At 35.2% G+C, this 17,148-nt stretch overlaps 1 protein-coding gene across 3 annotated transcripts in view; it reads left to right on the top strand.

The window, feature by feature from the left end:
* The window catches only part of WDR17 (WD repeat domain 17), a 100,984-nt gene that overhangs the window by 57,528 nt on the left and 26,308 nt on the right, over nt 1-17,148 (top strand). For all 3 annotated transcript variants that reach the window (XR_006886659.1, XM_046648634.1, XM_046648635.1), the window contains exons 10-19: nt 130-221; nt 2,699-2,781; nt 4,454-4,540; nt 8,561-8,725; nt 10,869-11,071; nt 12,382-12,531; nt 12,617-12,747; nt 13,037-13,162; nt 14,200-14,355; nt 16,998-17,062. Coding sequence is in view for 2 of the 3 variants with exons in the window: in XM_046648634.1 (XP_046504590.1) it covers nt 130-221; nt 2,699-2,781; nt 4,454-4,540; nt 8,561-8,725; nt 10,869-11,071; nt 12,382-12,531; nt 12,617-12,747; nt 13,037-13,162; nt 14,200-14,355; nt 16,998-17,062 (1,258 nt within the window). In the remaining variant the exon portion in view is untranslated. The remainder of the gene's footprint in view (nt 1-129; nt 222-2,698; nt 2,782-4,453; nt 4,541-8,560; nt 8,726-10,868; nt 11,072-12,381; nt 12,532-12,616; nt 12,748-13,036; nt 13,163-14,199; nt 14,356-16,997; nt 17,063-17,148) is intronic.

Raw genomic sequence — 17,148 nt, 5'->3', positions numbered from 1 at the left:
TAATTTCATCTCAAAAATTTAAATAGAATTACTTTGCAAATCTCAAGTCTTACTTTTTAAAAATTTACATTTTTGAAAAGAATTACATTTGTGGCAAACATTTCACATAATGTCTAATTGTTTCCTAAGGTGATTTAAATTGTATTGCTGGAGCAACTTCCCGAAATGGTGCTTTTATTTGGGATGTTAAAAAAGGCAAAATGGTACAACGATTTAATGAGGTAAGATGTATTTACTGTTAGCTGAATAACCTAATGTCTTATACTGTGCTTCATATATTTTAAATGCTTTTCTCTCTTAATTCAATAGTTAGTCACCAGATGGCATTAGGTTCTCTCAATTAGAAGAAAATTCAAAAGGACATTTGCTGCTAAAATGAATTCTAAAAATGTAGTTAAGTCTAAGAGAGAAAAATTCACCTAAAGTTGCATTAGAGATTCAAAGGAATTTTGAGTCATTCTTGATAAAGTTATCCAGGCAAATATTCAATAGTTGGAAGAAGATTAAACTCAGAACAAATCTCCAATTACAGTCCCAGTTCTGTCACTAGTTAGCTCTTGGCATAGGGAGAATCGTTATTGCCTTGAACCTGGCTCACGTGTAGAATGTGAAGTTGGATTATATAATTTCTTAGATTCCTTTCAGTTCTCGAATTCTATTATTCCACGACAAGCCCTAGAACCTCCTTCATCCTATTTGGAGTGTCACAGATTGTACTTTTACTTCTACTTGGAGTTAAATTGTCATCCCACCTTTTACTAAGTTCCAATAATATTTAGAAAGTACATATGATCTGATTACAGTATATTAGATATGAATCGAGGGAAATATGACAGGATCCAGGATTGTCTCTCGGTATCTTGAAATTTCATTCATTTCAAATGATTGCTGTCAAAGTTTATGAAATAAATACCTTATTTGAAAATTGTTTATATATTTGAGGCTTTACAAACCTGTATACAAAAGACTGTCGTCCCTCTGAGGATCTGGTAGGCTCGAGCTTCTGGGAGGTACTGAAGTGATGTTGCAAATGCAGACTATTAGGGAACCTTCATCAACCACCAGGATGCAATTTCGCTCTCAAAAGAGGAAACTTTGACAAAGGATTGTCTACTTGCATCCTTCCCTTTCTCTACATAACAGCAATACTCCTTCAGTTCAACAATGCCCCTAACCTGCCCTCTGCCTCCCCATCACCAGAAAGACACTTATCCCATAAGAAATAGTAATATAAGAAAAGGAGAACCTGAAAAACAAGCTTTTAACTTAAATTCAAAAATTTTACTCTTAGGTGTCAGATCTGTTGATCTCTTCTATGGCATCTCAGTATCTTGTGACCTAGAGTAGCTGTCCATTAGCACGAGAACAGTCCCAGCCCGACTCCAGCAACACAGCATCTTAGCATCAAGGACCGCTCCCATCTGTTCATGCCTTTCCCAGCATTCAATAGCGTAGTTAAGACCAATATCAAAATTGCTTAAATCTAGGATAATAAATATGGGAAAAATTAACAATGCCAGCTTTAATTAACTAAGTGATATATGCCTCACAAAAGGAAATGCAGGACGTTACAGAGTCATAAGTGCACTGTTCCCAGGGATAAAGCTGCTGGAAGGCCGCGCCTCCTTCAACGGGATGAGTGGAGACTACTTCCATTTTTGCATCCATCTTTATAAACCTGCCCTCCTTGACACCCAAAGAGGCAAAAACAGCAATGAGACCACCTTAGTAAAACAGCCTTAAAAGTCAAGATAAAAAGTCACTTTAGTCTCCCCTTAACAGCAGCTACAATTTAAGTACTATGTAAGATTTGAATGTTGTAAATAAAACTTGCAAATGGATTTATTGCAACTTTTATTCACCCACACCCCGGTTGATGAATGACATTCCAGGTATAGCATATTCCTTCTGTTTTTAAAAATTCTCATCATGGCAGCTGTGACTATCTCTCTTTACCCTTCCCCAGTCCAAGAATGCAGAGGAAACTGTAAATATAGTAATGTGTTATAGGAATACTCACAAATCTATTCTCCTTTGTTTTTATAAAAATAAAACTTTGAAATTAAGGAGAACAATCGGTAATAACAATTGCTTGCAATATTTCTAACACTTGTAGCAGCGCTGGGTTGGAAAGCAGATAGACAGCTGCCTTCAGCTCCAGATTGGTGTTTACAGGAAAAGGCATTAAGCAGAGCTTGATTTTACAGATGGCTGAAGAAGCAGATTCTGGTTCATCACTAGCGTTCACGAGAAAGAACTAGAGCCACCCGATTTATGTCTTAAAACAGTGGTTTTGTTTCTTAAGTGTGACAGCTTTACACATTCTTAAAGTATGTACAGTCATGCACCGCATAATGACATTTCCGTCGATGATGGACTGCATATAGGACATTGGTCCCATAAGGTTGGTACCATATAGCGTAGGTGTGTAGTAGGCTCTACCATCTGGGTTTGTGTAAGTACACTCTATGATGTTCGCACAATCGTGAATCTGCCTGACAAAGCATTTCTCAGAACGTGTCCCCATGATTAAGCCATGCATGACTGTACTCAGGTTTCTGCTACTGACAGTGAAGTCTCTGTTAGCATCATCTAGAGCGAGTTACTAATAGAAAAGTAATACTTAGAAGAAGTAAATAAATAAGAGAAAAAAGGGGTGAATTATTTCTTATTGATAGGTATTTTGCATTTTTTGAAGCACGGAAAAAATGGAATATTCTGCATTGCCTGGAGTCATAAAGATTCCAAAAGAATAGCAACCTGCAGTGGTGATGGTTTCTGGTAAGTACTGTGTATGAAATTACATTGTTTATAAAAGATGCATTTTGCAATATGAATTGCATCATATTAGCACATCGTACATTAAAATATTTGATAAGATTCCGTTTGTACAGCTCTACCAACTATTGTAAGTATTATTTATAAGCCCACATAGGCACATGTTATATTGCTATGATATATCAGTAATAAATAACATGCAATGATGTTTAAAAATAAATAAATAAACCAATGATAGCTTTCTAAATGAAAATACTACCTGATTTATAACCAAAAGACTCAATTGCCTCAAAGAAACTTTAAGAATTTTTCACAAAGAGTCTAAATAATTCTCATCACATTTTGGATGGAATGATATTTCAGTTTTACAAAGGATTCAAGACATACCACATGCTCTAGAAACTTGTTCACAGTTTTGTAGATACTATTATTTATAAAAGGATAAAGACCTTTGGCAAGGAGGAATAAGGTAATGCAGGTGGGAAATGCCATTTTTTGGAAACTGACCCTGTGTTTCAGAAATATTTGCTTTCTTAATTCTGTTAAATCCTAGGAAAAAAGTAAGTCTCTAGAAATATATGTAAGGGAAGAATTGCCTTGAGTTAAAAAATATTTTTAATCAAATAATGCTATCCTGTAGCTATAGGTGTCGTCATCTTTGACAGGTGTATAGACACTCGTGATTGTTGAGAAGATAGTCATTTGTCTCATGGTAGGTTTTGCTATACCCAGCCCAATTTTCTCACCCTCACTTTTTAATTTCAGTGAAAAAGACAGTAGTTATGGAAACCGAAGATCTTTATCAGGAAGTTAAAATTTTCAAAAATAACAATACTATTTTTTTCCATTGAAAAGAACTATTTTCTAGTTGGCACATACCAAAAATACAGGAGTGTGTCTAAGAATTTTCTGATGAGGTGGTACGTAATTAGCTTCAATGACTAAACGTTCATAAGCAGGTGTCACCACCACTCCCCAGTAAACTCAAAAGTTTTGGTGGGCCTATTGGTGCTTTAGAGGGTTTTTTCCAAAGGCTTTTAAAACCCTGTAATGTATTAACTTATACACAGCTTCTTTTTTTTCCTAATAGAATCAGCATCCTTTGTGTTATGATAATAGTATAATAGGTATTAGAGCTTCTTTTATTTTTGCTGTTGAAGTATTTAGGATCCTTTGGGGAGTAGGAGTCCTCTGAATTTCTAGTTCTATCACTTACAATATGCCGCAAAAATGTTATAACTTATGTACATTGGACTTGGTGTAATAGTACGTGCAACCAGCATTATCAACAGGTGTTTTAAGTACAAATTTTGAACTGCTAAATTTTGAAGCCGAAAATCTAATGCTAAGTTGGTTATATCATTGTGTTTTAAAATATATGTATTAAACTATGTTTTTCCTCAATTAAAAAATATTCTATAAGAAATAGTTTCAAAATCAAAATCTATCACCTTTCAATTGATTTAAATCGATTGCCATAATTAGTACTATATGATGTATATATAGTTATTCATAATTGGTAATATCATTTTCACAGTACTTTTAAATGTTCCTTGTGCTTTGCAGACAAAGTCTCTATCCCAAAACACTTATATTTGAATTCTTGCTTTATTCCCTTGAATAATGGATTTAAAATCTTGGGTTTTTTCTATTAACGTATTATACTTAATTTCAGTATTATTCGAATGATTGATGGTAAAGTCCTCCACAAATACAAACACCCAGCTGCCGTGTTTGGTTGTGATTGGAGCCAAAACAACAAGTAAGTATTTTTTTCCTGAAATAAGTAATAATTTCATTTCAGAGATTTTAACTAACCATAGAGTTTAATGTTATTTCCATAGGTAATGCTCATCACTCTTTTTAGCTAATATTCTCCTTGCCTAGCCTTGTGATTGCTTGTTTATTTTAGCGAACTTTATTCCATGAAGTTTTTACATGACTTAGAAATATTGATTCCCTGCTTTCAAAACAATTTTCTGATGCTTTAGGAAAAAGCATACGGCTAACTAATGAAAAATGGAAACCGTCCAATCTGTGTGTGGCTTCTACATAGAAAGGTGCCCTGTCTCTAAATCCTTTAGGAATCTGTGCAATGGTATTGTCCTGCCATGATGTTCCATTGCCCCGCATCTAATGCTGATGTCTCTCCACTGGATGATTTCCCCAGATGTGGAACTTATGTGGATGGTTTTGAAAGGTCAACCTTGCTTAAGATCCTGTTATTTACCATGTAAAAATCAGCTTGGATTTAAATATTAATCCAAGTCAAACCTTCACTAAAATTGATCCTTCAAGTCTCTGTACTTCCAAGAATCTTCAAATCTGTTTCAAGCCTCTCTGTGATGGGATGTAAATTACGTTTGAAAATTCAGACTTTTGAGCCAGCCCTGATGGCCTTGTGGTTAAAGGTTGACACTCTCACCACTTCAGTGGCTTGGGTTCAGTTTCCAATTGCAAAACTACACCACTCATCTGTCAGTAGCCATGGTGTGGCGGCATCCCACATAGAAGAACTAAATGGGCTTACAGCTAGAATATACAACTATATACTGGGGCTTTGGGGAGATTAATAAAAAAGGAAGATTGGCACCAGATGTTAGCTCAGGGTGAGTCTTTCCCAGTAAAAAAGAAAAAAGAAAATTCAAACTTTCTTTAGATATTGTGAAAATGTTGTGAATTACCTTATGCTTTTCTATATAATGGATGGGAAATATACATATTAAAATATTAAAACCTGGGCCAGCCCTGTGGCTAAGTGGTTAAGTTTGCGCCCTCCGCTTTGGTGTTCCAAGGTTTCGCTGGTTCAGATCCTAGGCATGGACATGGCACCGCTTGTCAGGCCATGCTGAGGCAGCGTCCCACATGCTGCAACTAGAAGGACCCACAATTAAATATACAACTATGTACTGGGGGGATTTGGGGAGAAAAAGCAGAAAAAAAATATTAAAATCTTATTGCACTTTTGTTCTGAGTCAAGTCACATATTATACAAAATGATGGATCTATGTATTTCTTCCAGTAAACAGAAGAATTTATAACACACTGTTAGAGGTTATATGCAAAATAAGCTCCTCCCTCAGTATGTCCTATCTCAGTGGCCTGATAATGCTAACAACAAAGCTTCTGAAGCCAGAATGCTTGGCCTCTTCTTTTATGCCTTATCATCTCTCAGTGTCCATTTCCCGTCAGCCACCAATTCTTGTCATATCCTCCATCTAAATATTCTTCTTTTTCCAACCATCCCCCCTGCCACTAAGCCAATAACATTTGTTTTTGGACTTCTGCAAACACCTTCTAAATCAATTCCAGAATTCACATCTTTTATCATGCCTTCCTCTCTCCCCACCCCACCTTCTCTAGGTTGCAGTGGGAGGAAGCATTAAATACACAGCTCTGAGCACACCACCATTCTACTGCATAAACCATTCAGTAGCTTCCCATTGATCATAGGATGGATGATGTGCAAAATCTCTACAGGCCTTCCAAGGAAGTCCCTGTATAATCTGGTTCCTGTGCACCTTAGAAATCCCATTCCAAGTCTTGCTCCCCTTGTTGTTTCATCCAGGCACACCAGCTTTCAGCTTCTTGAACTACGCCGCTCATTTCCACCCTGGGGCTTTCACTCATGCTGTCATCTTTATCTAGGATTCCACTCCCACCCCACCCCACACCACCCACCCAGCTTGGATATAGATATCTTTTGCCCATCCTTTAGCTCTCAGCTCAGAAACCACTTCCACAGAAGTCTTCCCTGAGCCCCCCAATATTAGGTAAGTTTTCCCTACAATATGCCTTGGGAGCACTTAACACAATAAAATTAAATTTTAGTTGTGAAATTGGCTGCCTCACTCTCTCAAATGTAAGCTCCACAAGATCAACAAATGTGTTATCTATTTTTAGCATATATTCTTAGCAAAACACTGTGCTGCTAACCCTCACTATGCCTTGAAAAAAGATATTTAGTAAATATTTTAATAAATATTTGTTCACCATACAAATAGATAGAATTTCCTTGTGTCTGATCAACAGAACAGTTCCACATTCCATTTCTATATTTTTTAGAGTTAATAAGTATTTGACCAGTTGAAATAAAAATTAGATAATAATGCAATATGCTTTGTTGGTTAAGAAAGCTTTTTTGGGGAGAAAGATTAGCCCTGAGCTAACATCCGCTGCCAGTCCTCCTCTTTTTGCTGAGGAAGATTGGCCCTGAGCTAACATCTGTGCCCATCTTCTTCTATTTTATATTTTATATGTGGGATGCCTGCCACAGCATGGCTTGATAAGTGATGCATAGGTCCACGCCTGGGATCCCAACTGGCCAACCCCGGGCCACAAAAGCGGAGTGTGCAAACTTAACCACTGTGCCATTGTGCCGGCCCTAAGAAAGCTTTCTTTAAAAAAGTCATTTTTAATTAACTATTATGCTTACTACCAAGCTTACCTAATAAATTTCATTTTTATTTTAAAAAAATTCTTTAAAATGTTCTAATTGCTTTATTCATATTCCACTTCGCGTCTTGGGTAATAAGTGAAAAACACCTTGAACTTATATAAGTTTACTCATAAGATATCTCTGAATTTATAATTTGGATGTCTATATGTACATTCTTTGAATGTTTATTATTTCATTTCTAAGATTTTATACTTATGTATTTGCATATACATATATATATATTCATGTATACGTGTATATTGGTATTATGCAAAATATATTTTCCCACGTATAGAAACTGGCTCATTTATCGGTGGGCCTTGGGCAGATGTAATCTGCACATTTGCAGTTTGGCAGGCCAGTTTGCAAAGTGGTATATTTCTGCATGTGGGCTTAAGTAAATATCAGTATCATAACCCATGTGACAAAAATCAACCGTTGAAGTTTGGGGAAGGTTTTGATGACAGTTGGATCCAAAATGTGTAACTTCTCCTCTGTACCTATAGAGTGTGGGGGCTCTTTATATAACTGTTAATATTCCTCAGGGAAACTGTGTTCTGGCAGGCGCATGATTTCCACAGGTCTGCCCAGTACTCATCATTGCTTTCGGAACAGTATTCCAAGTATGACCACTAGGGTAGAAATAGTTGCTTAGCTTACTCTCACTCTCTTGAGAAAAATGAGCCAAGATCATGAAAAGATCATATCCACGTACTGTATTTCCAGAGGATCCTTGGTTGGATCATACAAGGTGATCTCCAGCCTTGTATGGTGACCTCACGGTGGGGAAGCCACCAAAGAGAATTGGAAGACCAGGACTGTGACTTTCTGTCAGATGAGACAACCCTGGTCTGAGAGGAGATTTTCCAGCATCTTTCTGAGGGAAACGTTGCTATTTGTACCCATTCCACGGAAAATTTACCAGTGGTTAGGACATGTAATCATCAATAATATGCTTACCAGCAAGGAAGCAAATCTCACTCACTCGCCAAAGGACCCTTTTTAAGACTCAATAGTTGCACAATATAAAGTTCTGAAAAATATTCAAAAAGTTATGAATCTGGACATTTTGAAAAAGACTTGGAGAAATATAGATACCATTATCTGTGATCTAAGATAGGTAAAATAAAAATTCAACTGTTTAAAAGAGAACATTGGGAGAGAAACTCTTTCTGTACTAGAGCAGTTTCTGCAAATGATGTTTTAGATAAGTTTTTAGTCTCACTTCATTTAGGAAGCAAACAATTCTAGTTTTGAAATTAGAGCTGTGTACATTTAAAAATTATCAGTAACAAATAATAACAAATTTTTAAATATTTTAATGTGCCATTGATGGTATTTCAGAGACATGATAGCCACTGGCTGTGAAGACAAAAGTGTTCGTGTCTATTATGTAGCCACCAGCTCTGATCAACCACTGAAAGTGTTCAGTGGGCACACAGCAAAAGTGTTCCATGTTAGATGGTCTCCTCTGAGGGAGGGAATTCTTTGCAGTGGTTCTGATGACGGGTATGTATTTTTGGATTCTAATTTTCTAGTCACTAAGATTATAAGCTTATAATTTTCTAGAAAGGTACTTATTTATATGATCCAACTTATATGTGGAATTATTTTAAATATGTACTTAACAAGTATGCAGTTAACAAAAACCTAATTACATTCAACCCAAAGTAGATTAAATTTTACCATGCTTTTATTATCATCATATTCATGATTTCTATTTCCTTCCTTGTTCTTCTGGCTATGAATGCCTATTTCTATCTTATTAGCAACAAAATTAACAGAAACAAAAATTTTAAAAGGATCTGTTGGGAAAGGGAAAAGATCTGAAACGAATCTCTGTAAAATATAGAGAAGAGTTTAATTTTAATAATGTTCTTACGTTTAATATGGAAAACAGCTGTACTCTGTTTTCATTAAGAATGGAATACAAGAAGTTGAGCATATATTTCAGCATGAAGAGAAGATATTTTAGAAATGAGAGTGATTATACATTTTTGGGGGGGGTTTGTGGAAGTTTCTGCTATCTTTTCGATATGTTATATTCAAACAAGATAGATTTCCATAGTACAGTTTGACACTATTTGTCAGAAAGCAGTAAGCATTTTACTGACTTATGGTAATGAAAGTTGAAAGGCTTTACTAAAATCTAGTCCTCGGTCCCTTGAGTGGTCATATAGATGATGAGTGTTAGCTGATGTTATCTAGCACCTTTGAATAAAAGTCAAATTGTAGGGAACCGTTAATTGCCAGTGTACTCGTTACAGAACACCAGACACTATGCTTCAGCCCCGAAGCCTCAGGCACTCCTTCTGTCGAGTGGGGCCTATGAAAGCTTTTCTTATGTTTGACCAAAAAGTATACATTAGGACTTCAAAGCCTGATGTTTGCCTAATCTAACTTATGTCATAAAAGCAAGGACACCCGTTCTAGGGCCTCCTATGATAACATTAAACTATTTTGATACAAGTCACTTAATATAGTCTTATTTATGAAAGTCTGATATCAACCAAAATAATTTAAATGCTAACATTTATAAGAAATTAGCACCAAAATATTAGGTTATGATATGCCTGGATACATTGTACTGGCCTAGGATAAGAGGAAAAAGAAGAAAGAAGTCTTTTTAAATAAAGCAGAAAGAGATGTTCCTTAAATAAATAGAAATATGTAATGCATCTCCTTTATAGTGTAATATAAGCTTTGAAGTGCAGTCATGTGCCAAATAATGGCACTTCAGTCAACAACGGACCGCTCATACGATGGTGGTCCCTTAAGATTAGTACCATATAGCCTAGGTGTATAGTAAGCTATACCGTCTATAGTATGGGTTTGTGTAGTAGGTTTGTGTACTCTATAATGTTCACACAATGGCGAAATTGCCTAATGATGCATTTCCCAGGATGTATCCCCATTGTTAAGTGAGGCATGACTGAATTAATATTTTGGTATGGTGAGGTTGACATAAATCTGTGACTAAAAGATTATTATGTATTGTCCAAGTAAAGTTGGACTTTGAAGATCTTAAATTGACTTTGAGTTCAAATTTTATTTCAGTAACATTTGTGCTTTGGACCATCAATAGATGCAAGTAATATCATGAATTATCCAGTTATGTTTAAATTTTGTGTTTGATCTATGAATGATTCCACACTGACTAAGCAACTTATTTTACTAACAGAAACATAAAGGAATGATTTACTGTATTGATAAAAGCACAGATATGAATGATTTGATTTTTCAAAGAATACTCATCATCATACATGCTATATTATGACTTACCAATAATTTAAGTGCTCTTAAATTATTGTATCTATATTATTGGTTGTATTTTTTCTTTGGTTTTATCTATTCTGGATATTTCACTTGAAGAAAGCAATTTTTTAAACACAGAAACTGTGAAATAGTATAATTTAGTTATCAGTAGTAAATGACCAGTAAAAGTATGGGAAAAATTATTGGAATAGGTTAGCTCTAGCCTAGCTAATTATTCATTTCCATCTGTCTAAAGAAGAGAGTCTTAACATATCTTGAAACATAAAAGCTTTTTCTATATACTAAGAAAAAATCATTGTGCTCCATGAAGAGTATGTTAATACTTTAGAGAAATTATAACTTGAACGGTATTATTTATATAATATTCTGTCTTCAGCTCTGTGCGAATCTGGGATTACACTCAGGACGCTTGCATAAATATTCTGAGTGGCCACACCGCACCTGTGAGGGGATTAATGTGGAATACGGAGATCCCCTATCTGCTGATATCTGGCAGCTGGGACTATACTATAAAAGTATGGGACACTCGAGAAGGAACTTGTTTGGATACTGTGTACGATCATGGTGCAGATGTATATGGTAAAATGTTTTGCATGTACTTTTAAATTTTACTATATTAACAATGGTTATAATTTCTGAGCTATACAATATTTTTTAATGTCTTTTAAAATAAATTTATTTAATAAAAAAGTTAATTTGATAAAAAAGTTTCATTTTAACATAACATTTTTCTCATTAGAAACTATACATGTTTATTATTGAAATATCAGAATACACAGACGATAATAGAAAGCGTCATCAGAAATTATCAGGAGATGACTGTTAGCATTGTGGCGTCTTTCTCTCTATATCTGCAGGTGTATTTGTGCATACATGTGCACATGCAAACACACATGCACATATTTACATGATGGCTTGGATTTTCCTCCCTTCCCTTACCATCACTCCAGAGGTAGGTTGTGAAATAGAAATCAATAATAAAGTAGATATAACTTATTTAGCTGTTCCTCTACCTCTGTTCTTGGATATTTAAGACAATGTTTTGTTTTTTAATATGATTGAGTTGGGTACAGAAAATCAGATTTCTTATCTTTTGTGTATCACTTTACTCTCATTTTAGCACCAAAATCTTGATGGGGCTAAGTAGATGAATTCGAATATAAAAATGATTCCTTGGAGAAGGTAACCCTAATCTAGCCTTTTGTCCCCATATGCTTCATCTCAATGGCCTATTAACTGAGGCTGTGTTGGGCCTGAGTGTGGGAGAGAATCCCATTTCCTGACATTCTAGATTGAAAGGTCCCCAATGCTCTCTTCATCTTGTAACTAGAACGTCCATCCATTAACTCACAGATGACTGTGTGCCCCATTGATATTAACCACCTGAAATATAATTTCAGCATTTTCATCCAGGACCATTTGCTTTCTTATAGTTATTCAATTTTGTATTTGTATTTACAGAATATGTTAAATAATTTATTACATTCTTGTATTATGCTGGGCGAAGATAGGAATGTTACTTAAAACATTTCTTCATGGGGCCAGCCCAGTGGCATAGTGGTTAGGTTCATGCATTCCGCTTGGGCGGCCAGAGACTCACGAGTTTGGATCTCGGGTGCAGACCTACGCTCCACTTGTCAAGCCACGCTGTGGCAGGCATCCCACATATAAAATGGAGGAAGATGGGCACAGATGTTAGCTCAGGGCCAATCTTCCTCAGCAAAAAGAGGAGGATTGGCAGTGGATGTTAGCTCAGGGCTGATCTTCCTCAAGAAAACAAAAAATCTCTTCATAACTTCAATTCTGTAGAAGTTTTATAAGGTACATATAAATAAAAAAATGTTTTTCAATGTTTACTTTAGTTAAAATAGTTTTGTTTTTTCCATCAGGTTTAACATGTCATCCGAGCCGCCCCTTCACCATGGCCTCTTGCTCCCGGGACTCCACAGTGAGACTCTGGTCGTTAACACCGTTAATCACTCCTTTACAAATAAATATCCTGGCAGACAGATCTTGGGAAGAAATTATCGGGAACACTGGTATTGAAAATGTGCATGTATTGGATTTTACTTTTAAATAATGTTTATAAGCAGTCTTTCTCACTGAATTATGTCTACCCTCCAGATTATGCTATAGAACAAGGCACTCCTCCTCTATTGTGTGGTAAAGCTTCAAGAGATATTAAACAGGAAGTAGAGAAACTAACTGGAAATCCTCAAATGAAAAAGCTAAGATGGTTTTCAGAATGTTTATCGGTAAGTATTGTAGGATTTAAATATGAAGATTTTCCCTTTGGCCAAAGTGAAGATTACAACTATTGTCATTAAGCTGTCACATATTTACATGTATCATCCCAATTCCGTGGGTCCCTCTGAACATAATCTGTACAGTGTAAGGCTGCAAACGGAAACCAGAAACAATAAATGAGATAAAGCTATTATTTTGTCTTTCAATTTAGATACGCCTGCATTATATTTTTGAAGTTGCGGAAGGCTGTGGGGTTTCTAATTCATGACTGTATCTCTTGGTTATTCACCTCTTCAGCCTCCAGGGGGCAGTGACAATTTATGGAACTTAGTTGCTGTGATAAAAGGACAAGATGACAGCTTACTTCCTCAGAACTACTGTAAAGGAATAATGCATTTGAAACATCTGATTAAATTTAGAACGGTAAGTAAGGTGTGCAGATATGATATACTCATGCAAAAATTATATTTGCCTTTTAAGTATTAAAATATAAAAATAATTTTAACAAATGTATGTAATTAGAGTTGGTAGACTGAAATAAGCGAACATTGGGGAGATAAATCCTCAGTGAAAACCAGCTGTAAGAGTGTGAATTGTTCAAGAACAGATTAAGGCAGTCATAGTTTTCTTAGGCTGAATCTCATGAAATTCTTCAATGGTCTCTTGGAATTCCTTGAAACAGTTTATGCTTACCCTATTATCAGATGATCCTGCCATATGGATGGCTCTGAGTTTAGTCTCAGAAACCTAATAGGCTGTATTCTGAGATATGTTTTATTAAAACTGATCATATTATAGCTCTTAACAAATTTTAATACAAAATTATTCGTTACCTTTTACCTGGAGCGATATCCAGTACCTACAACAAACCAGTGCTGGGTCCAGAAAGAAGAAATAGCTTTTGTATTTGCAATGAACTATCAATGGTTGTCTTAACTGTTAGAGCATGGAGAACATTGTGCCAAGGATGTGGTCTGATGGTCGTAAGAAACGGTTATTTTCATAAAGAAGTACTTTCTTTAATCACAAACTTAACACTTAATGGCGATAATGGTTACCTATTGACAGTGTAGGAGCCAATTAGAGTGAGCCAGTAATTTTTTATTTGTAGTAGAGGCCTTTATATATTTTTTCACCAGTTGTGTATCACTTTACCGCTCACTGCCTTTTGGCCTCTGGACTTCGATATAACCACCACACCTGGTGAGTTTTAAGGACTGTGGGATTTAGCTTCTCCTCACCCACACCAGACACATCCAGTCTCTACTCTTCATGCACCAAAATATTATGTTTAAAGAGGTGTTATATTTTATAGAGGAAACATATTGATTTTTAAAAATATTTAATTTCCAGTGCTACATGCTTTTAAAATGTGTATCCATATAATGCTTTTATGATCGTCTGCTGTCACCAGCTCTTGCATAACAAAATTCAGAAAATTTCGTTTTCTTGTTAACCAGTCGGAAGCCCAAGAACTCACAACAGTCAAGATGTGCAAATTTGGTGGTGGTATCGGGATGCCTACTAAAGAGGAGAGACTGAAGGAAGCTGCTGAGATACACCTGAGATTAGGACAAATTCAGAGATACTGTGAACTTATGGTTGAACTTGGAGAGGTAATGTGTTATCAAAGCAAAATGGATGAGTTTCACAAAGTATGCTGAGTGTTAGGTAATACTAAGTATTAAGCTTCTCTTTTTCCAGATCTGAATCCCTGCCAATCTGATACCAGGTTTATACCTTAGAACAGTAGCTATCACAGTGAGATCCCCGGCTAGCAGCATCAGCATTGCTTGGGAACCTGTTAGAAATGCATTTCTCACCCCAAACCTGCAGAATGAGAAACTCTGGGGGTGGAGCCCAACAATCTGTGCATTTCTAAGCCTTCCAGGTTATTCTCACACGTGTTAAAGTTTGGGAACCACTAGGCCCTAGGCTGGGATCTTTGATTTCCAAAAACATCTATGATGGCTGATTTGCTCACAGTAGATTCCCCTTGCTGATCCTATTTGTCATAACTAAATCCCGCACTGACCAGAAGGGTCTCCACTGAGGATCATCTGGTGAAGGATGGTCCTAAGGCGCATCCTGATTTTTATAGAGGACTAAATCAACAAAACGGAGTTTTCAAAAAAGGTTAGGATGACTCTATCCTATTAAAATTCAGCATAGTGGTTACCTTTGGGAGGTGGGGGTGACTAACAGAGCAGAAGGGCAGAGGGGCTTCTGTTTCTTGATCTGGGGGCTGGTTATAGGAGTATATTCAGTTGTAAAAGTTTACTGAGCTTTTCATTTTTCTGCATGCATCTTTTAGTTCAACAAAAATTCTCCCACCCCTCCAAAAAAAAAAAAGAAAAAGATTAGAATGGCACGGACTTGTTTCATTGTATATTATTTTTGAAAAGCTCTAGGTTAATTTTGTAATTGCAAAGCATGATATTAAGAATACTTATAAATAAAATAAAGTAAAACTAGACAAGTTATTCTTTAAAAGATATCAAAATTAAATTTAACTCATCATGTTATTTCCCCATACACTACAGATAAACAATGGATTACTGCTTCACCTAAAATAATAAAATGTGGCATTTAAAAAAGTTACTGAAAAATCATTGCAAACTAAAAAGTATTTAACTTAAGAGCAACGTAACAATTTTACTTATGAAGAAGTAAAGGTTGACTTAAAAGTTGCTTTTTAAAAGAACACTACTGGAAAGAACATCAAAAACCAAAGAGAAAAGGAATAAATAAATTTCGGTAGAACAGTGTAATTCTTTATCTTTCTGAGTTCTCTATTTGAGTATATATAATTATAAACTATATTTAATTCAATTTTAATTAAAGATAGATTCTATCAAATATCTACTTATAGAGCTTAATAATTTTGTTGTGTGCAATTACATCAGTGGACTTCATGATCCAAAAAACTGTGCTTACTATCCTTTAGAAATGTAGGTGTCCTTATAATTGTTCATTATCACCTCCTTACAAATAATAGTTTCTATTTCTATAAGATTAATACTGTGAGATTAGGAGAACATTTAATCTTTTCATTTACAAGACGTTTTTGTTGAAAGAGCTTGATAAATTTGAAATTAATTTAATCTACATTTCAACTTCTTTCTTCCATTCACCCCTACTGTAATAAAGACAAATTTCCCCTGAAAACATATTTTGTTACCTTTTTAAATTTATAATTAAATATTTATAATTATAAAGTCAATAATTTATGATTATAAATAATTATAAATAATGATTGTAAATAATGCAGTACAGTGCGCTGCATAACAACGTTTTGATTAACGATGGACCACATATATGACGGTGGTCCCATAAGGTTAGTTCCATGTAGCCTAGGGGTGTAGAAGGCTATACCATCTAGGTTTGTGTCAGTACACTCTGTGATGTTCACACAATGATCAAACTGCCTAACGACGCATTTCTCAGAACATATCCCTGTTGCTAAGCCATGCATGACTATATTCAATTTGCCTATTTAAAATTTACCCTATTATTTTCAAGATAATCACCGATTTTCTAGCCTTAATTGTAGTAGAACTCTGCTATTTGGAGAGCCTTAACTAAAATGAAGTTTTGATTCATCTAGTGGTATTTCAGAATATTTTCTCTTCAGTTCCCTTCTAGACTTGAATTCAGTGAAATCCATATTTTCAAATAATAGTCACAATCAGCTTTGACTGAACAATGAACTTATTTAATAGTAGTCTAATTTTTAAAATATGAAGACAGGTATTATTAACTATAAAGGAAGAAATGAAAATAAAATTTATAAAAATGAGTCAGGAAAGAATAAAATTAGAAATAAATGTCATATTTGTTAAATATAGGTAGCAGAGAAATAAAAATTTCAGTATCTATTATTTTGAACATAGAATACCACAGAACAAATTACTCTGGTGTTGTGTTGGAAGATGAGTTAATATATTTGCAAACAACTTAGTTTAGTTACTATCCCTTTCCCCTACCTTCTTTCTCTCTCCCCTTCCCTCTTTCTCTCTCTCTCGGTTTGGGATTTTCCCCTGCTAGCTAATAGAATTTTCATATCCTACTTTATTTTAAAGTGTGGTAATATTTGTACTCTATATAACTTTATTCATAGAATACAAAAATATTCCTGGAAATCCAAACACTCTAAAAACTCATATTATAAATATGAGTTCATTAAAAAAAGTCTGTTGAGAGTTAGACAGTGTACTCAAAATAGATACGTTTCTGCTTTTCTTTTCTTCTCTTCTAGTGGGACAAAGCCTTGTCAGTTGCACCAGGCGTCTCTGTGAAATACTGGAAGAAGTTAATGCAGAGGTAAGGCAGAGAGTGAGTGTCCACACAGATGTTTGAAACTATGTTAAAGTAGAAGCAATATAGAAATGTGATGGTAGCTTTTGAGA

The sequence above is a fragment of the Equus quagga genome, chromosome 22 (genome assembly GCF_021613505.1).
Source record: "Equus quagga isolate Etosha38 chromosome 22, UCLA_HA_Equagga_1.0, whole genome shotgun sequence".
Classification (NCBI taxonomy): domain Eukaryota; kingdom Metazoa; phylum Chordata; class Mammalia; order Perissodactyla; family Equidae; genus Equus; species Equus quagga.
This window is presented reverse-complemented; position numbering and strand designations above follow the sequence as displayed.